Raw genomic sequence first — 26,503 nt, 5'->3', positions numbered from 1 at the left:
TTTTTTACATTTTTATTTCATGATGCTATGATTAATAGAAAGTTCAAAAGAACAGCATTTATCTGAAATGGGAAGCTTTTGTAACATTAAACACTACCCTTCAAAGATTTTTTGGGGGAAAGAAATAAAATAAATCAATACTTTTATTCATCAAGGATGAGTTAAACTGATCAAAAGTTACAGTAAAGACATTTATAATGTTAGAAAATATTCTATTTTAAATAAATGCTGTTCTTTTGAACTTTCTATTCATCAAAGAATTTTGAAAAACAACTATATATTCACATAGAAAACAGATGTTTTAAATTGTAATAATATTTCACAATATGACTGTTTTTGTTTGTATTTTTAATCAAATAAATGCAGCCTTGGTGAGAAGAAGAAACTTCTTTTAAAAACATTAAAAATCTTACCGATCTAAAACTTTTGACCGGTAGATATATAGATATAATAATAATAATAATGTAAAAAAAAAAAATTATTGTCTGGGGTCTCTGTGGTCTCTGGAGTGTACATCCCAATTTAATAGCTTATAAGGGTTAAAGCATATATTTAAACAATAAATTAGTTTTAAATCACAGTTTGAACACACTAGATTCATTAAACTTAATAAACTATTGTGAAAATTAGTTAAACATTTCAACATATGATAAACAAGACATCTTTTTAAAATTCTTATACATTTGCCACAATACTATCAGAAAATATCTTCATGGTGGCAACACTTTTTTACACAACCAAATTCCTCACTTGCAGTGCAAGGACATAGTCTGCGTTCTGGACAGTGTTGTTTGAAAGCTAAACACAGATTTGATAAGGTCTGGTAAACATATGTTAAACTCCCTTTTCACTCTCCTCTTGAGAACAGAACGAAGTTTCCTATTCAAGTCATGGATGTACACACTTTTAGCAGGAAACTTTTTTTATTTCTATTTCTTTGTAATGTATACCTTTATTGTACTACAACTGAAATTTGCTCCAACAGTATTCTCCCTGGATCAAAAGGTATTTGTGTTTATTTATTTATTATTATTTTATTATATTTTAATAGTTTTTAACAGGTTTTTAATAGTATAGATTTCAGAACAGCCAGTTTGTAATTTATTATTATTATGATTATTATTTTCTCTAGGCAAGGCAAGGCAAGGCAAGGCAAGTTTATTTATATAGCACATTTCATACACAATGGCAATTCAAAGTGCTTTACATAGAAGAAATTAAAATAATGAAAAGAAATAAGAATAATTAAAACAGTTTAGAAAAATAAAATAAAATACAGTACTTTTAAAAAATAAAAAAGAATATTTATTATAGATCTTTCTTTCAAAGGATTCCCTTAAGACTTAAATCTTTCAACCTTCTTTTAACCTTCAATCTTCTTACGACTTCCATCTATCAACTTTCCTTTAACTTTCTTTTCTCCCTAATTTACTCACACGTTCTTTTCACTTTCTTTAGCACTTTAGCACTGCGTTCACATTCTTTCTCAGACGAAAACTTTAATATCGTCATTTAAATACTGTTCTACTTTCAAACCCACATTAATCACTTTCACATTATCACCTTCTGAGTGGGCATTTACAGTTTCGGGCTAAATGCCCTGCTGACATAGGAGAAATTAAAATAATTAAAAGAAATAAGAATAATTAAAACAGTTTAGAAAAATAGAGTAAAATACAGTACAGTACAAACAGTCGGACGAACAGCGGCACAGTGCTCATTCAGTAAATGCACAGCTAAACAGAAGTGTTTTGAGTCTGGATTTGAATGTGACTACTGTAGGAGCACCTCTGATCTCTTCTGGAAGCTGGTTCCAGCTGTGGCTGGCATAATAGCTAAAAGCAGACTCACCATGTTTAGAATGAACCCTTGGTATTTCTAGCTGATATGATCCTAATGATCTGAGTGATCTGTTGGGTTTATATTCAGTGAGCATATCTGCAATGTATTGAGGTCCTAGGCCATTGAATGATTTATATACCAGTAATAATACTTTAAAATCAATCCTAAATCTAACTGGGAGCCAGTGTAAAGACCTGAGGACTGGTGTGATATGTTCATATTTTCTGGTTCTGCTCAGAATCCTGGCGGCAGCGTTCTGTATGAGCTGCAACTGTCTTATGGTCTTTTTGGGAAGGCCAGTGAGGAGTCCATTACAATAATCCACCCTGCTGGTGATGAAAGCATGCACAAGTTTCTCTAAGTCTTGTCTGGAAACAAAGCATCTAATTCTTGCAATATTTTTCAGATGATAGTATGCTGATTTAGTTATTGCTTTGACATGACTACTGAAACTAAGGTCTGACTCTAGTGTCACACCAAGATTCCTGACTTGATGTTTAGTTGTTTGACCCCTAGAGTGAAGGTATGCGTTCACTTTGAGAACTTCATCTTTGTTTCCAAACGCAATAACTTCAGTTTTGTCTTTGTTTAATTGAAGAAAGTTTTGACACATCCAACTGTTGACTTCGTCAATGCATTGGCACAGGGAGTCAATGGGGCTGTAATCGTTAGGCGATAGGGCTAAGTACAGCTGTGTGTCGTCTGCATAGCTGTGGTAAGCAATTTGGTTATTTCTCATTATTTGGCTCATTGGGAGCATAACAGGAGGTTGAACAGGAGTGGCGCAAGAATTGAGCCTTGAGGGACTCCGCATGTCATGGATGTCCACTCAGACTTATGGTCTCCTATACTCACATAATAACCTCTCCCATCTAAGTATGACCTGAACCATTTTAGGACTATCCCAGAAAGCCCCACCCAGTTTTCCAGCCTGTCAAGAAGTATGTTATGATCGACAGTGTCAAATGCAGCACTGAGGTCGAGTAGTACCAGCACTGATAATTTGCCTGAATCAGTATTTAAGCGAATATCGTTTATTATCTTTATGAGCGCTGTCTCTGTGCTGTGGTGCGGTCGGAAACCAGATTGAAAATTGTCAAAGTATCCATTCGAGCTTAAGAATTTGTTCAGCTGATTGAAGACAACTTTTTCAATGATCTTGCCTATGAAAGGAAGATTTGAGATCGGTCTATAGTTGCTTAATATGGTCTTATCCAGATTGCTCTTTTTCAGGAGGGGCTTGACAACTGCAGTTTTCAGGGAGTTTGGAAAACTCCCAGATAGAAGTGAGGCATTTACCACTTCTAGAAGATCTGCTTCTAAACTGTTTAGCACAATTTTGAAGAAAGATGTGGGAAGTGTGTCAAGGGCGCATGTTGATGTTTTAAGGTGTTGTACGGTTTCTTCCAAAATTTTGCCATCAATTTCTTTGAAGTCAGACATAGTAACTACTTTCTCAGGTGGTCTGATCTGTCTGACCCCAGTGCAACTCAAGGATGTGCTGATCACCTTTCTGATATTATTGATTTTCTCAGAGAAGAAAGAAGCAAACTCACTGCACTTGCTGTTTGAGAGCATTTCACTAGGAATCTGGCTTGGGGGGTTTGTCAGTCTCTCTACAGTAGCAAAAAGAGTGCGTGTGTTGTTTAAATTGCTGTTTATAATATTTGAGAAGAAAGTCTGTCTAGCTTTGCCTAGTTCCATATTGAAAGCATGCAGGCTGTCTTTGTAGATGTTATAATGGACTACAAGTTTTGTCTTCCGCCACATGCGCTCTGCTTTTCTGCATTGTCTTTTCATATGTTGCACTGCTGTTGAGTTTCTCCAAGGTGCTTTTTGTCTGCCACTCTTCTTCCTGACTTTAACAGGAGCAATATCATCAATTATATTTTTAACTTTTGAGTTAAAAGAATCAAGGAGAAAATCAACAGAGTCAGCAGATATGCTTGGTGTTAAGGATATAGCCTTCATAAATAGTACACTAGTGTTCTCATTTAAGCATCTCTTCTTGACAGACACAGATCCAGCTTCAGTGGCAGGAGAGATCAATATATCAAAGAAAATACAGAAATGATCAGACAGTGCTACATCCTTAATAAAAATCGATGAAATGTTTAGACCCTTACTGATAAGTAAATCTAGAGTGTGTCCATGATTGTGTGTGGGTCCATGTACATGCTGAGTCAGATCAAAAGTTTTTAAAACAGTTTTGATTTCTTTTGCCATATTGTTTTCTGCATTATCTATGTGAATGTTAAAATCTCCAGCAATGGCAAAACAGTCAAACTCTGAGGTAATTGTTGATAACAGTTCTGTAAAGTCCTCAGCAAAGGCTGGAGAATATTTTGGAGGCCTGTAAATAATGATAAGTAAAATGCGAGGAGCACCTTTTAACACAGTACCCAGATATTCGAAAGACGGGTAATTCCCAAATGATATTTGCTTACATTGATAAATATCTTTAAAAAGAGCAGCTAGACCCCCACCTCTCTTAACAGCTCTGCAGACACTCATAAAAGTAAAGTTAGGAGGGGCTGTTTCATTGAGGATTGTTGCACTGCAGTTGTCTTCTAGCCAGGTTTCATTTAGAAACATAAAGTCCAGGTTGTTTGTGGTTATTAAGTCGTTGACTAGAAGTGATTTATTTTTAAGTGAGCGAATGTTTAAAAGTGCTAACTTAACAGTCTTACTTTTTGTCCCCACAGCAATCTTAGTTTGACATGTAATAGGCACCAGATTAGTTGGGTTTGCTGTACGGCTATTGAAGGCCTTAGACTTTCTATCTTGTAATAGAACAGCAATAGAGAAAGATACAGGCACACTGGGTTCCCGCTTGTTCTGTAAACATTTGAGAAAGTTACTGTTATCATAACAGGAACCCAAAACAAATCACTGAGAGCTGGTATCAGTTGTTTTTGGTTCACCTCGAGCAGATGGAGGAGGGTGTGGGCCCTGGCGTTTTGGCCGAAGAGGCCGAAGAGCTTTCACAGGAGGAGGGGGCGGGCGAGCTCGGCGCGCAGGCTTCGGTGTTTGAGGTGCCTGACGATTTTTGGTTGGTATCTGGGGGCTTGCAGCAAAAGAGTGGGATAGTCTGGTTCCAGCATGCACTAGTTGTTCCATTTTCTGTGAGAAGCACAGGAGTGGAGTCGCTGGCGAGAGTGAGAAAGTATCTGGTGAAAGGGGCTGTTGCTCAGGTGTTATAGGAGGCTGTGATATGCTGTCCTGGCTTCCCTGGCTGTTTTCCAGGAAGTCGTCCTTGGGTGCTGAATCTTGGAGCAGTTCTAATATGTCTGTCTGTGGTGAGCTCTGTGGGCATGGCTCAGCTGAGATTGTGTCCGTGAGCAGAGGTTGTTGTGGCTCAGTGGTGTTATCATTGTCCTTGTGTGATATGTCAACCGCATGTCCATCTTGTTGCTGAAGTGAAGTCCCGTGTTCATTCATACTGTTTCCAGGTGTGTGTGTGTCGTTCAGATTGACACACACTGCAGAAGGATGATTGAGGGAGAAGTCGATATTGTCCTTTAACACTCTTGAACCAAGTTTGTTTGGGTGATGGCCATCCCGATGAAATAGTTGTCTCTGACTCCAGAAAAGATTGAAGTTGTCAATGAAGTTTACTCCTTTTATATTGCAGGTTTTTTGCAGCCATGTATTAATCCCAAGCAGCCGTGAAAACCTGTTTGTTCCTCTTGCTGGGAGTGGTCCACTGATGAATGTTTGAACTTTCAGTCTTTTAAGTGTTTCAAAAAGTTCATTGAAATCCTTCTTAAGGAGTTCTGACTGCTCTTTATGAATATCATTCTTCCCCACATGAATTATGAGTCGATTTGCAGTCTTATGTTTCATTAGAATGTTCTGAAGTTCCCTGTTTATATCAGAAATTGTTGCTTGTGGAAGGCAGCACGTAGTTGTATCCCTGCTGCTAATGTTTCTGATTATGGAGTCCCCCACTATCAGAGTCCTGGGCTCGGCTGCGCTCTGAGCTGAGTGCCGCTGTCTGCTCGACCTTGAGCGCCAGTTAGCATCAGTGTTAGCTACTGGCTGATACAGTCTGTGTTCGATCACATTCATCACGTTTGGGGATTCCTCATTTACATTCATTAGTACTTCAAATCTGTTCTCAAGATGTATAGGTGTTGGTGGGAGACCAGTGTTTGACATCCTTGTCAGAGCTGTATCTGGGGTAGAGGATGCTACTGCGGTAATATGTGGGGCTCGTGACAATCTGATGTCTCGAGTGCCTTTGGGTCTCGCTCCCTGTTTGTGCCATCGATTTGTAAGTCGATCGGCTTGTTTCTCTACCTGTCGAGGAGCACTAGTTTCATGGGACTCACCGGCTATATGCTGAGGGTGTCCATGACGAAGCTCTGTTGTGTGTTCCGTCTGGTTTGGTGGTCCCGTAAATAACTTTGTTTCAAGAACTGCAATCCTTTGTAAAAGTCTGTGGCAGTTAGTGCAGCAAGTAGATTCCAGAAGAGGCATTTTCTCTCTTATCCTTGTAGGCAGTTGTGTTTTCCTTTCCCCGGAATGTAAGCTGGTCGGGTAGAAGAATTCTGCGTTTTTGTGGTAATCCAAACTTTGTCGTTTGAGCACTGTGCTGATTTGCTGAAGTTAAAATTAGGTGATAAAAGGAGCTAAAATATAAAAATATAGAAGATAAAATATAAAAGCGATAGAGCAAAGCGCGGAGCAGTAAGCAAGAGCGTCCGAACGGTAGCTGAGCTGAGCAGGAAGTCTAGTCAAACATTATCATTAAATATTAGTTTGGAAAAATAACCTTCACTTTTTTTGCGAATTTCTATGATAATTCATGAGGTAACATCTAAAACATTCATGTGGTAAGCATCAAACTGCTTGTCCTAAGCAGGGTTCCAATGATGCTGGAGCCTATTTCGGAGTCTCAGGCCAAAGGCAAGGAAACACCCTGGATGGATGGCCTGTCCATGGCAAGGCATTACTGTATCAACCTGAATAACTTAGGTTACACTTACAAATTTAAATTTAAGGGCAAGATCAGTTAGAAATAGCTCTTTAAGGTAACAATATTGCAGATGACCACTTTTGACATTGTTGGCTCCCTGCTGGTTTGTTGTTGTCATAGATGAAATCATCAATTGAATGTGCTACAGTAGCTTCTCATATGACAGGAAACCTGCTGGTAAACACAACAGTGTGCCTTTGTTAAAAAGTGGTTCTGTCATTGAAAGGATCACAGTGTCAGTGTCGGCAAAGGAAATTTTCTGGAACATTAACGTGTCAGTGATTATTCCATTACGGTAAACAGCAAGTATTTAAGAGCTGATTCTATTTCTGGAAATGAGGTGTGTGTGTGTGTGTGTGTGTGTGTGTGTGTGTGTGTGTGTGTGTGTGTGTGTGTGTGTGTGTGTGTGTGTGTGTGTGTGTGTGTGTGTGTGTGTGTGTGTGTGTGTGTGTGTGTAATGATATATACAGTTTGTTTGTTTCATTAACAAAACAAAAAAACTGTTAAGAGGAAATGTCTCTCCCCGCAGCTCATACTTTTGGCAATGCCAATAAACGTACCCTTCTTGATATTGAATAACTGTCTGTATTTAAACAGCTGCGATGTAACTGAGAAGCGTGTTTGGGTAAGACCTGTCTTTACATTTTCTGTTGAGAGGCCTCTAACTTTGTCTTCATCTAACAGGTGATCCAGGTGACGTGGGAACAAACGGTGAAGGGGGCAGACTGGGGAAAACCGGTCCACCTGGCCAGCGAGGTCTCTGAGACGTTGTTGGTTTGTTATTTAATGAATCAGTGATAGATTAAAGGGAAGTTGGTTAAAGCATGTCTGTTTACTGTTCATAGCCAAACATATCCAGTAAACTCTAATCAGCTACTTTTATAAAACTTTCTAATGCGGTTGCTCATTCTGTGCTGTTAATTGATTTGTTTTTAATTAATATTTATTTTGTATAGCACTTTTTCAAACAGATTGTTTCAGGTAAATGCATGTTGGCCATAATGAACAGGGAATATAGCATTAAATAAAGAATTTTCCGTTTATCTCTTTTAGTCCCAAATGAGCAGCCAAAGGGGGGAAAAAACACATATGTGGTGAGGTGTTGGAGAAAATATCTTGAAACAAATCAGTCTCATCTGTGTCACATACTCCTCTCGCAACAAAATAATGTCATAATAACAATACATATTTTAAGATTCAAGTCACATGTTCAGTTAAACAGATGTAAAATTATGCTGCCTTTCGACACATTATTAAGGCAGTAAATACAGCTTTTGAACATAATGATTGCAATATAAGGAAAATATTATAGAGTCCATCCTTCCATTTTTGACTAGTATCCTCAGTATGGGAATCCCAAAATAGGAAAGCAAAGAAGAAGGATTAGCGTAGCTGCTAATCATATTATTTCAGACACTTCACACTTTCATGAGACATAACTGTAATACTAGGTTATGTGATGTGTTATGTGAATGCTTGGCTAAAAGTTGTGTTTCTAATCTAGATTTAAACTGAGAGAATATTATCTGAACCCCACATATTTTCAACCAAATGCAAAAAAAAACCTCTCCTTTTTTACTTTAAAATCCTATTGGAACAATAAGTAGTCCAGAGTTTTGTGAACTTGTATGAGTTTTGTGGAATATGTATTTTTATAAAATTGAGCTGCATTACACTGATCAAGCTGTTTTCCTAAATGCTAGACAGTAGCTTCTTATGTACCACTCTAAAGAAGTGGTAGCATATGTACTACTCTACTAAGTTTGACCTGAAGTTAGCTGTTTGATGTGTCCTTGCCCTCACTGGGCATCAGAGTGTAGCTGGAAGACTCTCTGTTTCTGCCAGACCACATCTTCCCTTGAGGGAAGTCACGTCAGGGGCAGGCAGACATGTTAATTTAGGCCAGGGGCAGCGGTGTCGCCATGTGTTCAAAGATGGTAGTGTAGAGCTCTGCAGCAGACAAGCCTCTTCCAGGCTGTTAATCGAACCAGTACAAGAACGCCTGCAATTGCAATCACAGGAAGACATGACCTCTTTTCCACACATAAACGTACTTTACTAAAAATAAAATGAAAAAAGCCAAAATGCCAGGAAGGCTCTTAGCCTGTTTTTTCACTCTACAGAGTGACCACAGAGGCATTAGGTTTTTCAATGGCTGTTTACTGCAAAATTTTGTTGTATTTTTAGCTATGCATCTAAATGTAACACATCTGCAAAATGCTATACATGACAACTAAATGTTCATCAGAAAAAAAAGGAAACTCAGAACTGATGGGTTTGACTGGCAAAACCATGCTAGACTCTGCTTTAATTCATTTTAAACAAGTAGGAAATTATCATTCCAGTTTTGAATCAACCTCACACCCTCAAAGCATAGAAAGAGAAAAAGTTCCAAAGAATAAAAACTAAGTATTGCAGGATGTCACTTTGAGACATTTGGATGGTTCAGTTCCTCTTCTCCACTTAATTTTGTTTAGACACAAGGATGGTTCCTGTACTCCACAAATCATTTCATAAATGCTGTCTGAGGTTTTCCAGCATAGTTTGCCGTATAACTGAAATATTTTAATAAATGGAGCAATCACTGCTGATGGCAGACAGCAACTGAAATGCTTTATTCTGTAAAAAAAGATATGAGAACATATGGGAATGTCAGTGCCACTCAGCCAAAATGATTAATCACAGAGATGATATTAAATGACAGTACAGAAATGAAAGCAATTGTATCCTATTAATGCTTTGGCAGTTGTATCCTATTATTGCTTTGCAAAACTCAGGAATGTCTATTAACCATTTCCAGATGGATATTTAATTAGGAACTTTGGTCCAAGGCTGTCACAAGCAGTCCCAAAAACAGCTGTCTCAAACCTTTTAACGAGCTGGAAAATGTAATTTAATCAGTTTTATATCAAAGCATACTGACACAATATAATTTCGCCACACACAAAATGCAATGATTGAGGCTAAAAGAGTATGCACATAACAAGACTTATTGGGGCTTTGATAGTGTGCTTGATTCCATTGGAAAAGCTTTGTGAGGCAATTTTCATGAAATTTGGCAGAGTCAGATAACCAGTAACCTTGTTTTCTTCTTCCATAGGCTTGACCGGTGAATATGGAGAAAAGGGAGAGAAGGGCCAAATGGGAAAGATGGGCCCTAGGGGAACGAGAGGTTAGACTCTAAACAGAGATTTAATGCTGTTTTTTTTTTATGTATGCTATGTTAACATATTATGTATGCTATATTGATACTTGGTGACTGAAGGCTAAAATGCAGTGCTCATTGATCTAATTACGTAATGTGGATGTCCTAATGCCCTTCTAGAAAGTGAAGGTATTTACTGTCCTACATCAATATTTTACACAATACTGTACCAGTAAAATTCCAGAAAATTTGGCACTCCAGGAAAAGAAACAACTGATACATAATTTGCAATAATTCTCTACTCAATCTGAACAAAATTGCATAATCAAAAAAAGAAAAAAAAAGTGTTGAATTCCCAAGTGTTTATTATTTTATAACAGGACACAAAACACTAATGTTTCAAAAGAAAAATCATGGTCAGTTGGAGACAGACATTATTTGCTTTGCAGATAAGGGGGAAACCAGTGTGAAGTACTGTATGTGCACTGCTGCCATCTACTGGTTATTCACTCTTATTACTGGATTCTATAAATCATTGATATGTGCTTGCAATACTAATAATTAGAGGATGTTTAGTTATTAGACAGTATGTTTAAATGAAATGTCAGAGGTTAAATTGTAACTGTTAATCTGTTACTGTGACAGGTGACAAGGGACAACAAGGAATTGATGGTCTCCCAGGGTTAAAAGGAAAGCCTGGTAAATGTCAAAGCATCTGTGTGTTTTCCGCTCTGTCTGAATACATTTCATATAAGAAAAAAATACTTGTATCTGTCTCTGAATAAACAGTAAGCATTAGATTTTCTTCATATTTATTATTGTTTATGATAACACCACCTAAAGGCTGCACAATTTGTGTAACAGGTACGACCTGTGACTGTGGGAGGTACAGAAAGGTTGTCAGACAGATGGAAATCAATATAAGCAAACTGAGAAATGCTGTCAAGTTTCTTAAGAACGGTGAGGCTTGTGTGTTTAATTAATCGAATTTGCTTGTGTGATCTTGATATTGTTTTAATGTTATCCATTGTGATAATCATGCCATTTCCATGATATTAGACAACATAAGAAACAGTACACAAAGTTTTAACCCTTGTAAACCTTCACACAAATGGTGCAAAAAAAACAACAAAAAAAACATTGATTTCATTAAATAATAATACTAACTCTAACAAATGCATTATAATTTGTTGATAGGCCTAACTTCATGAATATTTTTTTATTCACAACACCTGCCAAATAGTGAGAGTTAAAAATGCTTAATAAATATATTTATTGACTCAAAACCATAGACTTTTTATAACTGTCAGCATAATTTTTAGTAGTTGTATGAAGTCAACTTCTTTTATTTTTGTTGTTGTTGCTCTCTTGCAAAATGAATACTAGATGAGCTGAGACAACAGCTCCATTCCATATTGCATGTCACAATTATTTCCACTGAAAACACGGACAAATGTTTACTAGACACTAACCAGTACTATGTTTTGTCAATTTCTTTAAAGTGGTTCTAGGTATCAGGGAGACTGAAAACATGTTTTATCTGCTGGTGAATGTTTTGTCAATTTCTTTAAAGTGGTTCTAGGTATCAGGGAGACTGAAAACATGTTTTATCTGCTGGTGACAGAGGCACGGAGGTATGAAGACTCACTTCTTAACTGCAAGTTGCGTGGGGGGTCTCTTGCTATGCCCAGAACCACAGAGACAAACACCTTGCTGGCCAACTATATCAGAGAAGCTGATCTTACTCATGTGTTCATAGGACTACAGGTAGGGGTGACAGAGGTGGGGTATGTGTATGTTGATGGTAACCCCCTCTTGAATACCACAGTCTGGGCTCTGCAGGGGCCACACAGCAGTAAAGGTGCCTGTATGCAGCTAAGTATTACCGGAGGCTGGAGCCAGGTAGATTGTGGAGCCACACAGTACTACATATGTGAGTTTGTCAAAAACAAAAACACTTCAGCAACTTAAGGCTTGTGATGGTTTAATGGCCACAGAGGAAAAGAGTTTATATTTGTATATCATCATTTTAAATATACTATGCTAATGTATGAGTATATATCATATATCTTGTATCATGTTGGCTAATGTATTTAGATTTTTGGTAAAAATGTTTTGATGTTTCTGATTTTATGAAAATGATCCACCACCCTTTAAATCACTTAAATAAAATAAAAAGTAAATAGGATAACAAGGGGTCTGTGAGTGTGTCTATGCCTTTCTTTAAATAACGGTGAGGGAACTTTTCACTCTAAATCCTTCACTGTTAGATCTCACTGTTTTTTACAGCAAAATACTGCCAGCAAGTGATTATAAAAACTAATTACAATAATCTACTGCAATTGCTGAATATGGTTATTTTCTGATTACTGTACAATGTAAAATATAAAATTATGTTTTATTATTATTAATTTGCAGAATCAAGACTCACTTCTTAATCACTTCACTTATACTGTTGCTTCATCATAAAAAAAAGAAAAAAGAAAAAAAAGTGATTTATTATTGACAAGGTAATCAGTATCTGTACAGATAACACTTATTTGCCCTGCAGATAAATAGAATTACATGTTTCTATCTGTTCATCATGTCTACATTGAACGCACATGGCACCCTTTAGCGTCAATATGACACGCACAGAGCTTTGTTCGGTTATGGGTAGGTTTAGGTCTGGGGTAGGGTTAGGATTAGACCGCTAGGAGGCGCCTTGGGCGCCCATGCACTTCACCTCTATTCATGGATGGTGAATGTTTTCTATCAACAATTACCTTTTTAGAAAGCCTTTTACCCCTTTCAATATGATTCCACTTCAACTGTTTGTATGGATTTCATTCAGTACCTGAATTCAAATAAAACAAATCATTTTTAAACTCCATTAATGAATTTTATAACTCCACAAAGCACTGGAAGAAATGTACATTATTTATTTATAGTTTATTTGGTAGGGTAAGATACAGTGAACATAGATTATATTCTCGAAGCAATCCCATGTCAGTATCATATTTATAGCCAAGGCTAATTCACAACTCCGCACATTCATGTTTATCTGGGCTTTTTTCTAGGCTTTTCTTTATAATCATTTTAGGGTGTAACATAATATTTACTCAGGTATGTTGAACCTAAGCATATGCATTAATCATTAACCAAAGTTGTGAAACCATTCAGTTATTTTTGTACGTGGCCAAACAGAAGAAGAAAAATCATATGGTGCAAGGAAAATATAAATTGAGAGGCATATTTTAAATACCCTCATTTTAAATAGGAATTTAGATACCTCCTTTTTTAAAGGAGGTATTCATTCACAGTAAATGAAACAGCCTGCCCTCAGTCCCAGGGATTTGGCTGAACTGTGGGAGTGAGAAAGGACCGAACAAAATGGGAGTGGCCACACACCTGTCAGACCTGTTCCTGATACATGACTCCAGCAGAATTCTCCTATGGATTAGTCTTTTGTTCAACCTGTGCTTGTCGAGCTGAATGAGGATGGCGGAAACACCGAACCCAGCCACTACCTCCTTCCCAGCACCGACTATTTCTCTACCCCTTGGAGTGGAAATACTGAGGACGTATTCCGGGGCCCTGATATGTTTGGAAATTGTAAGTGTTGTTGTTTGTAGCTATTTCAAGACTTACTGGGTTAAACTTCTGTAACTCCACAAAGGTGTGTCCCTTGTAGTATTATGGCAATACACACCTTGATAACTAAAACATGGGCAAAAAATGGAAGTCATAATAATATGGCTGTTATGATTATTTATACTTGATAGTCTGAGAGAGAATACAGTAATACTACATTAATTATGTCTGTACACAATTATGCAATTATGCAAAATCTTTGAGGCCTCTGAATTCAGAAATGTCTTCTTCTTTTTTTTCAAACACTAGGTGTTTGGAGGATTGGTGTGGATATTAGTAGCATCGACGAATGTGTCCGTGCCATTGTTGCAGGGATGGGTGATGTTTGTATCAGTAACCATGTTCATCTGTTCATCTTTATACCTCGCCCTGTTTCTGCTGGGCCTGGCTGACAAGATTAACACTGACTGGAATTTCATGGTGAGTGTGTATTTCTATACAAATGCACAGTGCTCAGACTAGCTCTAACACATACATGGAGTTGACACTTTAGTGTAGATTATTGTACACAAATTTCCAGGACAATCCTCCGAGTAGAGTTTGGGTTAAGCACCTGCCTCAAGGTCACTGGGTTGGTAGAGCAGGAAATAGTACTTGCAAGATTTAAGGTCATTTTTCAGGTTATTTTAAATGCAAGGAATTCACTTTTAATAAAACTACATCTTTATTTGTGTAATATAAAGGTCACTTTAAAAACATATCAGAATTTTTTGTTATTACATAGTTATTACACTACATTAAAATAATGATTTGATCCTGATTTCTGGGTTCACCACAACTAACAAATTTGCCCCAATTATCTTTTTTTAACTTTTTTTTTTTTTTTTGGTAAGTTGCAGTAACAAGAAATACCTGTGAATAAACAACGCATTCTCATCCTAGGGCGTCATATACTGTCGCTTTTGACATTTCGTCTACATCGAATGCACATGGCACCCTTTAGCGTCAATATGACACGCACAGAGCTTTGTTCGGTTATGGGTAGGTTTAGGTCTGGGGTAGGGTTAGGGTTAGACCGCTAGGAGGCGCCTTCTGGCCCATATCTAGCTGCGTCTCATATTGACGCTAAAGGGTGCCATGTGCGTTCGATGTAGACGAAATGTCGAAAGCGTCAGTATATGACGCCTTGGGATGAGAACGGCCTGGAATAAAACATCAAATTAGACCCCCTTTGCCAGTGTCCACACATTATAATGTTTTTTCTTTGTTGTGCTCAAAAATCAACATACATTATGTTTAATTTCATTAAATGTGAGAAAGACAAATGGCAAGAAAATAAAAATCACAGTTCAAACAAGTACCATTGTACAATCTCAATGTACAAGTACAATGTCAGTTAAATTTTGAAAAGTGAAAAAGTGGGAGATTTTCAAACTCTAATCTTACATTTAGTGTTTTAAGATGGCCCCCAGAAACAAGGATGAGGAGGAAGAAGAAAAAGAAGAAATAAAAGAAGTTTAAATATAGTCCTGCTTTGCAAGCTGTAGAATAGGCATTTGGCTCAGATTAATCTAATAGCAAGACTTAGGTGTCAAAGAATAAGCATTGTGCCAGTTTTCAATTGGCCATGGCCTCAACTCCAGTGCTGAGTAATGTCTACTCTATAACCATGATTAATGTTCATGGTCTACCACACTTATGTAACAATTAGTTCACTGAAGGCGAGTTGAATGTGGAACCACTGTGCAGTTTATTAAATTAAACAAACCAAACTAACAAAAATAAACCATGACATAAACATTAGCAAACTTGGCATTAACAAACTTGACAAACTCACAGACAGAGGGATTACAAAAACAAAGCTAGACAAGAAACAAAGTAACATGAGAGCCATAAATACACATGGATTTATCACATAACACCTGAGAGTAATCAGCCAATGACCAAACAGAAAAGAGAACATGACTAGAATAAACTAATAGGTATGTTCGACTTCATGCGGTGCTGCGCAGACTGTTCAGCGAGATTTGCTGTTATAAAAACGGGAATTTGTGAGTATTAGCAGAATTGGTGTCATAATAAACACAAAACACACGTCATTATTGTCATTGGTGAACGCCCTGGCGAAACACCCACACAAAAAAAACACAGAACAGTCCAGGAGGGTGGTGGATTGGAGGAGGTCCAGGGGGAGGGATGGAGGGCCAGGCCCGTGAAGAGGAAGAGGGCGTGGACCATGGCTTGGATCATGGAGAATGGGCAGACCAGGGATGTGAGCAAAAGGCTGGCCTGGATCATGGATCAATAGCATGCATGAAACATCCGGCAGATGACTACACTATGTAGGATCTGGTGGCCACGGTGGATCCAGCAGGGATAGGTACCACCAGAGTGGAGCTGGTGGTTGTGATTTTCACCAAAGCAGTACATATTACCTTGTGGACTCAGGGGGCCATGGTGGAACAAAGGCCAGGGCAGTCCTCCTGAAAGTCTGTGAAAGGACTTTGTGGTCGTGACATGGGACATAGACAGTCCTTGTACGGCCCAGGTAGATGACTCAGAAAAAGCTGTAGCCGTCGCCACCGCCTCGGAAGGAGTGAGCCCCATACACACACAGCATAGCGGTGGTCATTACAGGAAGTACTGTGGACAGAGGTATGATCTCAGGAACTACCGAACCTAGAATTGGAACCACTGGACTTGGACTTGATTGCTGCTCGACCTGACCTCAACCGTGGATCCATTACACTAGTGTTCAGTCTCGTCCATCCCGAGCCTGGTCCATTAGCTAAGAAGGTTCGTGGTGAACCAAGCTCCATGGCTGTTGGAGCTTGGGATGTATAGCACCCCACCCTGCCAATCGACTTTTTGTCCCTCTCCCCTCAGGCAGGAGGCTGTGCAGCATCAGAACCAGAACAACCAGGTTAAAGAACAGCTTCTTTCCAGTGGGGGCCAATAAATCTTTCCTCCAGGAAGCCTTAGTTATAGTACAATAGTAGTACATTTATCTCTCCACACGTGTCCTGCAATGTCCCTCAAAATCACATTTACTACAGATGTGATGATGAACAGAGCAATAACCAGGTGGTCGCCCTACCTTAGAGAATTCAAACAATGACCCAATGATCAAACATAACTAGGGCTGCACGATTAATCGCAATGACTATGACTAAACAAATGACTAGAATAAACCAATAACAACATAATACATAGGAACAGGGGAATCACATGACATAGCCAGGAACATGACAAAACTAGGAACATATTGTTATGACAATTACAAAGTAAAAGGCATGAACACCTAAGTGATTCAAGGTCCAAAACCAAATGTGACAACTTACATAAACCATAGTAATAATAGAGGTTAGAGGATAATAATAGTTAATAGATAGAGGTTAATAATAGTGCAGTGATGTATATATAATTATGTTGCTCAATTTAGTCTGTGAATACATTTAAAACTGATTTTAAAAAGCTATTTTAAGTTATTATAACTAAGTAATTATTAATCTGACAGGATTCTCTGAAATGCAGTCTTTTGATCTGGTGATCTGTACACATCATAAGCATTTTAAATTGTCTTCCATTCACAGGATATGTTCTACCATTTCATCGCTTTGCTGTTTTATTTTGGTGCATTCTTGCTGGAGGCTACAGTTTCATCTGCGGGTACATATGTAAACAGCACCTGTATACGCAGACCCCGTGGCAATATAATGACATTTCTGGACTATCGGGAATACAGCATTAATGTTGCTGCCGCGGTGAGTTGTTAACACTACCTTTATTTTCCCTTGCTTTTTCATTGTACCTCTTTAGCATAATTTTTTGATGAGCAGGTTGCACCATTGCTTTCAGTTACCATATGCGTCAGATCAAGACACATTCAATTCTTTAGATATTTCAAAATTATCCAACCCCTACCCTTAACCTTAACCATTTCTCAACAATATAATATAATAACAATAGAAACGGGCAGGGAACATCATCACAGACCCCTCCCACCCCGGCCAAAACCTGTTTGCACTTCTGCCGTCAGGCAGACGTTACAGATCTTTGCGCACTAGAACATCTAGGCACAAAAACAGTTTTTTCCCCCATGCTATCTCCAGCTTAAACAGCTAAAACAGCAATTAACACCTGCTGTATAATTCATTCAGTACTTGAGAGAGAAGCTAGAGGTTTTTTTTGTGTAAATATACAAATTTTATTTATAGAGCTGTACACACAATGCACAAATCTGTACATAAGTCTTCTGTTTCAGATGTATACTAGACCTATTATTATTGTTTATTCTATTTATTTATGTTCTCATTTAAATGCCTGTTCTAATGTCATATATGTATGTATGTACCAAGAGCTCCTGTAAAAACCACAAAAAATTCCTTGTGTGTTTGTGCACACTTGGCGAATAAAGCTCATTCTGATTCTGATTCTGATAAAACACATAACAGGCAAATAAAAGTACATTAATTTGTATTGTCAAGTATTTTGTTATAACGTGGATGCAGCAGAGATGAAACAGGATTTAAGTGCAGCAGCTTTATTCAAAAACAAACTCAAAACTTCACAAAACAGGAACATGAACAGAACAACCACGAACATGGAACGTAGAATGGACAAATAACTGATAGAAACACATGGCTTAATTAGACAGCAACTGAGGAGCATATTTACAAGACACCTGAACTGAAAGTAAAATCAAATCAGTTACCATGGAAACAAACAGGCAGGGGGACTGAACTAGACAGAACTGAACTAATTAACAGATTCACTGACAAGAACAGAAATCAAAACAAACTGACAACTGACATATTTATAGCAAAAACGGACCAAAAATAGGATAAAAGTATTACAAACAACTGATGTTGCATACCAAGTCTTCTGAAGTCATACGATATACACCCGAACCTTAGCATGACGCAATCAATCACGAGACAGACGAAAGTTGATACCATTTTACAGTCAAAGCTGATGTAACATTTTTTCTAGCAGCAATTGTTGAATGTATGCACAGGATGAGGATCTTTACGGCAGATGGTGATCGCTTTGGTACTGTTCCTAACACAAACCAATTGTTTGGTACATGTACTTTTTGAAATATATTGTGACAGCATTTGAATCTGAATCATTTCTACAGTTTGGGGATTATATGTTCCCATTAAACAATACTGCATAATTTACATAAAATGTTTTCTCCCTTTGACAAGACAAGACAAGAAAAAAAAAAAAAAAAAAAAAAAAGCCTGCATGTCAAAAAGTTACACTAAAGGGGTACACAGTGCTTTAAAAAGTGATAATCCAGTTTGTAATCTTATGTTTAGTTCTACTCACGGTCCAGTATTGTCTTTGTTTTTGCAAAGCTGTTATGTTTTGCTATGGGCAATGGTTTTGGATATTCTTCTTTGTTTTGCCTTTTTTTTTTTTTTTATTAAAGGGAGAGTTCACCCGAAAATGAAAATTCTGTCATCATTTACTCACCTTCAAGTTGTTCCTCTATGTTTTTCTTTCTTCTGCTAAACCCAGAAGAAGAGATTTTGAAGAATATGGGTAACCAAACAGTTGACAGTAGCTATTGACTTCAATAGTATGTATAAAAAATAAAAAATAAAACACTAAAAAAAAACTATCATTGGCTACTGTCAACTGTTTGTTTACCCATATTCTTTGGGTGAACTATCTCTTTAATAATAAAATGGCTGATTTTAAGATCCACCTCTCCATGCTCCATATTCCTTTACCTGCTCGAGGAGTTGCTGTTTTGGACTGGTAAGGATACTTATGCAGAGTAATGATTTGGACACACCACTGAGTCACAGTGTTTACAACTTTACTTACCAGTGGCTACTTATACCTGCTAAAAAAAAAAATTAAACATTGAAGGGAACCCTTAAATTACACATTGGATCTGAATGAATGAAATATTCAATTCGAAAATCTTTATTTATCATTCTGTAATTTGTTAAGAACAAAATTATGTGACAACAGTCATTGGAAACCAAATCATCAACTCACTGGATTAAAAATCATACAAAAAATCAATGTTAAACACTGAACTTACATCATGAGTTGCTGTAATTAACTTCATGCAAGTTGGATCAGCCTGTAAGTCAGTAGTGTGTATGGCCCCCATGTGCCTGTATAAACTCACAACAGCGTCTGGGCATGCTCCTGATGAGATGACGGGTGGTGTCCTGGGGGATCTCCTCCCAGACCTGGATCAGGGCATCTGTGAGCTCCTGGACACTCTGGTGTGCTACTTGGCAGCTTCGGATGCTCCGATACATAATGTCCCAGAGGTTCTCAATTGGATTTAGGTCTGGGGAACGTGAGGGCCAGTCAGTGGCATCAATGTCTTTCGTCAATGCCTTTCGTCATTCGTCACTTAGTTAAGCTCTACTTTGTGCCAAAATAACATTTGATACTCTATCTGTTTGAGTTTGAACAGTGTTCAATAAGGAATATATAATTATATAATTATATATGCAACCTTCACCATTCACATTCTAAAGCAGAAACAAAATCGTAATATTTATGAGAGCCATGTTTGCATTTACTTTCAAACTATTAAAATTCTAAACACTTACAGTATGTAAATAATTCTGTTATTTCTCTCTCCACAGATATTTGCCTTTATAGTGACTTTGTGTTATGGCTGCAGTATGTTCATGGGCTTCAGGAGATGGAGAAAATAGCACACAAAAAGTGGAGCATATGTGACCCATTCATAACACGGATGTCTTCAAATGTCAACTGCACTATTATGGACATTACACAAGGTGATAATGGTACCACTGGTTTACCACAATGTTTCCAAGTTCTTTATTCACATAAAAGTAAAGAGTCATTTTAAAAGCTGTAAAATATTTAAATTTCTTGGTGATTTGGCCAAAAAGATCATATTTAAATTGTACTTGTTTTAAGATGTTATCCTTAAACTTCACAGGTGCTCAGAGAGGTACAATATTTCACCAGTCAGTGCTAGATTTTGATTTTACCTTATTGGTAATATTTCTAGATATATTATCAGTCCCAAAAACAAATTGTAAATCCTTTTTCACCTGTATTACCCTAGTGAAAAATAAATATACTGAAAATTTATGTTTTTGAAATGCATTTATTTTATGCTAAGTATACAACAAATACATTTACATATTTATATATTTAATATAAATACCCTGCAATTGTACTTTTGGTATACTAAATGGGTATACTTAAAGTCTTCTAAATCAGAAACAAATAATTTTGTACTTAATGCACTTTAGTTATCCAGAAAGAGTGCTGAGGACCAACTGAAGATACTTGATATAAGTATATTTGATTGTGCTAAAGTGAAACTATTGCAAGTATACTTTAGGGACACTTTAAATAGTCAAGTCATGTCAACTCACCTTCATTTACAGACCCTTTCCAAAATTTTTTATATCATGGAAAAGTTTATTTATTTCCATAATTCCATTCAAAACGTTAAACTTCCATAGATTATAGATTCAGGGCCCACAACTTAAACGATTTCAAGTATTTAGTTGTTTATTTGTACATAATTTGGGCTTCCAGCTCATAAAACCCACGAAAACAGGATTTCAAAAAATTAGAATATTACATGAAATCACACAGTAATTACACAGTGATTGTGTAACACACTTCATTTTCCAGCAGGATTTGCACCTGCCCACACTGCCAAAAGAACCAAAACCTGGTTCAATGACCATGGTATCACTGTGTTATTACTGTGTGATTTCATGTAATATTCAAATCTTTTGAAATCCTGTTTTCGTGGGTTTTATGAGCTGGAAGCCCAAATTATGTACAAATAAACAACTAAATGCTTGAAATCGTTTAAGTTGTGGCCCCTGAATCTATAATCTATGGAAGTTTAACGTTTTGAATGAAATTATGGAAATAAATAAACTTTTCCATGATTTTCAAATTTTTTGGAAAGGGTTGTATATAGCACTTTTTATTTACAAAACCGATTGTTTCAAATCAGCTTTACAGTGATTGTTGTGGTTGTACAGCATCTCCTAGAAGAAAATCATTGTCCAGCTTAGTAAGTTTTTGATTGATTCATTTCCTTTGTAAAAATCCTTAGTTATTAACTTAGGGGCCACTTACACGACACCGTTTTCAATTGAAAATAGAAAACGTTTAATGTGTTCTGACCGTTCATTTACACGACAACAGTGTTTTGGTGACCTGAGAATGTAAACTATGAAGTAGGTTTTTTGAAAACGAGTTTTGAAAACAATGCCGTTAATCATCTCTGTGTAAACTTCTAAAACGTGAATCTGTGAAAATGGTGAAGGCATGCCAATGCGTATTACGTGTGTTAAGTCTATAGGCATGTGGGTAACATTTTAGAATACTGTTCCTTCATTAATTAATAACTACACAGGAACAAATGAGTTACACACTATTAACATTCTACTAACAACAAGAAACTCTGCTTAACCAATTAGTTTGTTAGCGATCAGTTGAATGTGGTAGTTCACTATTAGCTAATCAGTAACTACTCTTTTTTTTATACCTTTCATAGGTATATAATTATTATATATTATTTATAATAAAAGGTAACATTGCTAATAGTGAACTACCACATTCGTCTGAGCGCTGTAACTTATTAAATTGTTAATCAGAGTTTCTTGTTAGTTAATAGTAGTTACTAGAATGTTAATAGTGCGTTACTCATTTGTTCCTGTATTATTTATCAATGAAGGAACAGTATATTCTAAAGTGTCACCGGCATGTGCATAAAGATTGGTATCAAAGAGCACACCCAGGTTCCTAACTGACGACGAAGACATGACAGAGCAGCCATCAAGTGTTAGACAGTTTTCTAGGTTTTTGCAGAGGTTTTTTGTCCAACAATTAGAAACTCGTTTTTTTTTTAGTTTTTTTTTTTAGAATTAAGTAATAGTAAATTACTAGTCATCCAATTTTTTTACACAGTATCAGCTATGTATTCCGTTAATTTTGTGAATCATGCCAATGCTATTCCACTAATGCCAACATCATTTTTGAGTCTATTCAATGTTGTGGTCGATAGTATCAAATGCAGCACTAAGATCGAGTAACACTAATAGAGAGATGCAGCTACGATCGGATGATAAGAGCAAATCATTTGTGACTATAATGAGAGCTGTCTCAGTACTATGATACGGTCTGATAGGAATTCCTCGAAGATACCATTTCTTTCTAAAAAGGAACATAGTTGTGAGGATACTGCCTTTTCTAGTTTCTTTGACAGAAAAGGTGGATCTGAGATCTCTAGAATCAAGTTGCAGTTTTTTAATAAGAGGTTTAATCTAGGCATCTTAAAAGTTTTCTGTACATATCCTAGTTGTGTTTGTTTTCTTCTAAGAGAGTAAAAAAAATATTAAAGTCTGATATTATACAGAGATCATACTATCCTTACTAATAGTGATATTAAATACATTTTAGGCTTAATATTAAGAAATGTGCATTGTGCAATAAAGAACTCCAAATAAAGTTAATAAATTACATAAATATAACATTTATGTCAGTAAGTGTCAAGCGATATGCCAGTAAATATTTTAATGGATTTGTAGTATGAAATAAATGTATTTGAAATATATTTTGGTATAAAGGTTGTTTTTTTTTTCACTAGGGTAGCCATTACTGTAACAACAGCTATTTTTATGACAAATGTGCTTAAGTTAGATGCAACTGTATATATATTTAATATAACTTTTTTTGTTTTTGTTTTGTTTTGTTTACATAACTCATGTTAAATTTTATAATAGCTTTTATAAACCATACATTTTTTTGTAATAGCCTGTGGAATTTTCTGTTTTGGTGAAATGTTGCCACCAGAGGGCATCCTTTTCATGAATTATAAAAACTAAAATGCAACTGCCTGGTTCCTTCATTTAAATGTTTTTTTTTAGAGCAAGCTCAGTGTAGATACTATCAGTACCCACAAAATACTGTTAAAGTCATCGCAAAATGCAAGTTAAGTTTTTAAACCTTCATATGTTTAAAAAGTCTGTAATTTCCCACACCAGTAAAACCTTTGACCCTGACAGTGTAATGTCGGCTTGCTTGATTGGAAATCATGACTGCAAAGGGTTATCTGTCATGCTGTCTAAATTATTCTAACATAGCAAAATTTGGGTGACCTAAGAATTGTTTTTTGGCAGGACAATAATATTGAACAAACACAGGAAACTCCAGGAAAAAAGTGTAGTTTATACATTTGTATGCTTTTTAAAACTATAAATATATTCAGGTAGTATACTCATCACAGTGTTTAAACAGAGGTTGTTATGTAATGTTATGCAAGTGTCTTAACAATTTAATCAAATTGTTGGTGGTAGTTGGGTCTGTATCTGTTGAATCTTAAGAAAATATGGTCGTGTTTCAAAAGATGTATTTTATACAACAATTCTTACTGTTATTGTATTTTGTAGTCGTTAAAATTTAATTAGATTTACAATTTACCAAAATAACTGCATTGAATGTAAGTGAATAAACCCAAAAGTGAACCATTGTATTGTATTGTAATAACAGCAGTTTGGGAAGAAATTGAATTGTAAAACTCTGATCATGTTAATATAATCTATACCTTGCCCAAAGTATTCCAGTACTGTCCAGAGGTATTGTTTCTTCAGCCTGTCAATGGCTTTTTCAACATCTAAAGACAATGTAGCACATGGTGAACCAATTTCCAGCAGCGTGAATAAACAGCGTACATTATTAGCTATATACATAACCAGTATGATCACTGTGCACCAGTTTAGTCATAAAAAAGGCCAAATGGGAGGCTAACATTAAATTGAACTTCTCTATTTAAAAGAGACAGCGGTTTATGATTCCCACAAAGAGTTAAGTCTTGTCATGTCACAGGCCTCCCCAGTCTAGGGTCAGGGAGGGGAAACAAGGAAATTTATGAACAGAAAAATAAAAAAATAAAACAGGCAACCAAGAGCTCTCCTGTCCCAGCACTCCAAAAAAAATAAAAATAAAAATAAAAAGGAAAAAAAAGAAGAAAAAAAAAAGAAAAGAAAAGAAACCCTCAAGAGTAACATTTATTGGGAAGTTCAAAAGACAAAAAGAAGCTTCAAAAAGACATCAGGAGGGGACCAGCTCTCTAGGACTACAAACTGACAGGTCAGACCAGGAGTATTAAGAATAGGAGCCGATGGTTTTAACTTCCCGAAAGCCTGACCACTTAAACCTCTGTTTTTTGGGGCCCTGGAGAGGTTTTGACATGTAAAGTAAAATCGGTTCGGAGTAAAATCAACCTAGGGTCCTTTGCACCATTACATCGAGCCATTTACTCCGAACCATCCCTTTAAAAATGTATGAGTAATAAATTCCTACCTGGTTTCACAGACAAGGCTTAGATTAAGCCAGTAGCCTTTCTTAGAGGAAAAATGTATGGCTCAGTGGTTGCTTTTCCTAAGCTTAGGATGCTTAGTAGTGATTCTCAAATATCTCACATTTTAGTATCAACGGGTGTCTCAGATGCTTCTCCTAAAATTTCTAAGGAGAAATAAAAGTAGACACAAGGCTGTAAGAAACATGGGAGATCTCTTTTTTTGTCATGATTTGGTTTTGTTTCATGTTCCTGTTTCATATCTGTCATGTAATCCCCTGTTCTAATCATGTGATCCAGCCATGTTTTCTGTGTTGTCATGTTGTCATTGTTTTATTGTTTTATTGTTCACAGGTGTCCCTTGTCTTGTCATTAGTCCTTGTGTATTTAAACCCTCATGTTTGCCTTGTTCCTTGTCAAGTATTGTTTCCTGTAACCTCTGTTGGTAAGTGTTATGTCCATGTCCATGTCCATGTCCATGTCATTATGTTTGATCACGTTTGGTTAATAAACTGCAGTTGGGTTCTCTACAAACTTGCCTTCAGTGGACCATTACAGAATACTTGACCTTAACAATGAACCCAGCAGTTTGCCTCTTGCGCCTGTGTCAAGGCAATCGCGCCATAGAGGATTATGTAGAAGATTTGTCAACTCTGTTACTTGGTGAACTTTAATGATGTGGTGCTCAAAAAATTTTTTCCGAGCCAGAGACTGTTCACGCCATGCCTGCCGAGCCAGATACTGTTCTCACCAAGCCTGTCGAGCCAGAGATTGTTCACGCCATGCCTGCCGAGCCAGAGATTCCCATAACCACCCGGGCTGCAATCCGCTTGGGCTGCAATCCGCTTGGCCTGCCAGTACCCATCAGTTGCCTCAGGAGTCAGCTAGGCCTGATAGGACTCCTTCTTCCTCCCAATCACGCCCACAGGTGTCACCACGTGGGCGTTGAAGTCCCCTGTAGAACGACAGAGTCCCCAGTCGGAGCACTTTCCAGCACCCCTCCTAGAGACTCCAAGAGGGCTGGATACTGTAGCCGACCCGAAGGCACAGGGAAGCGACCCTCTTGTTCACCGGGGTGAACTCAAACACATGGCGGCTGAGCTGGGGGGCTATAAGAAAACCCACACCAGCTCTCTCACCATGGGCAACTCCAGAGTGGTAGAGAGTCCAGCCTCTCTCAAGGAGTGTGGTTCCAGAGCCCAAGCTGTGCGTGGAGGTGAGCCCGACTATCTCTAGTCGGTATCTCTCAACCTCCCGCACAAGCTCAGGCTCCGTCACCTCCCAGCGAGGTAACGTTCCACGTCCCTAAAGCCAGTTTCCGTGTCCAGAGATCGGGTCCTCGGGGCCCTCGCCTTCGACTGCCACACGATCCACTATGCACCGGCCCCTTACGGTCCCTCCTGCAGTTGGTGAGCCCACGGGAGGGTGGCCCCACGTCACTCCTTCGTGCTGGGCCCCATGGGGGGAGGCCCGGCCACCAGGCGCTCGCATGCGAGCCCCAACCCCGGGCCTGGCTCCAGGGAGTTCAAGGAGGTGTAACACATAATACATATTAATAATCAAATTGGTCAAGGATTGAGTTGTAAGACATTTAATGTACCTTTCAGCGAAGTGCTCCAGGGTT

General features: G+C 37.4%; 2 protein-coding genes across 2 annotated transcripts; both read left to right on the top strand.

Annotated features, from left to right (window-relative positions):
* The first annotated feature begins 742 nt into the window (after window positions 1–742).
* On the top strand, window positions 743–13,207 carry colec10 (collectin sub-family member 10 (C-type lectin)). Its single transcript, XM_082150474.1, has 6 exons — window positions 743–1,005; window positions 7,508–7,579; window positions 9,924–9,995; window positions 10,614–10,667; window positions 10,833–10,928; window positions 11,542–13,207. The coding sequence occupies exons 1-6, from the start codon at window positions 891–893 to the stop codon at window positions 11,937–11,939; spliced, it is 807 nt and encodes a 268-aa protein (XP_082006600.1). The 5' UTR covers window positions 743–890; the 3' UTR covers window positions 11,940–13,207.
* A 217-nt stretch (window positions 13,208–13,424) lies between these two features.
* mal2 (mal, T cell differentiation protein 2) lies at window positions 13,425–20,642 on the top strand. Its single transcript, XM_082150502.1, has 4 exons — window positions 13,425–13,562; window positions 13,851–14,021; window positions 17,135–17,305; window positions 20,165–20,642. The coding sequence occupies exons 1-4, from the start codon at window positions 13,443–13,445 to the stop codon at window positions 20,234–20,236; spliced, it is 534 nt and encodes a 177-aa protein (XP_082006628.1). The 5' UTR covers window positions 13,425–13,442; the 3' UTR covers window positions 20,237–20,642.
* Window positions 20,643–26,503: the final 5,861 nt, after the last annotated feature.

Source organism: Leuciscus leuciscus (assembly GCF_965113295.1).
Source record: "Leuciscus leuciscus genome assembly, chromosome: 20".
NCBI classification, from domain to species: domain Eukaryota; kingdom Metazoa; phylum Chordata; class Actinopteri; order Cypriniformes; family Leuciscidae; genus Leuciscus; species Leuciscus leuciscus.
This window is presented reverse-complemented; position numbering and strand designations above follow the sequence as displayed.

Coding starts and splice junctions, on each gene's coding strand:
- colec10 (XM_082150474.1), top strand. CDS start 891: ATGGATGTACACACTTTTAGCAGGAAACTTTTTTTATTTCTATTTCTT. Junction 10,668..10,832: donor AGGGTTAAAAGGAAAGCCTG/GTAAATGTCAAA, acceptor TTTGTGTAACAG/GTACGACCTGTGACTGTGGG. Junction 10,929..11,541: donor TGTCAAGTTTCTTAAGAACG/GTGAGGCTTGTG, acceptor ATTTCTTTAAAG/TGGTTCTAGGTATCAGGGAG.
- mal2 (XM_082150502.1), top strand. CDS start 13,443: ATGAGGATGGCGGAAACACCGAACCCAGCCACTACCTCCTTCCCAGCA. Junction 13,563..13,850: donor CCCTGATATGTTTGGAAATT/GTAAGTGTTGTT, acceptor TTCAAACACTAG/GTGTTTGGAGGATTGGTGTG. Junction 17,306..20,164: donor GCATTAATGTTGCTGCCGCG/GTGAGTTGTTAA, acceptor CTCTCTCCACAG/ATATTTGCCTTTATAGTGAC.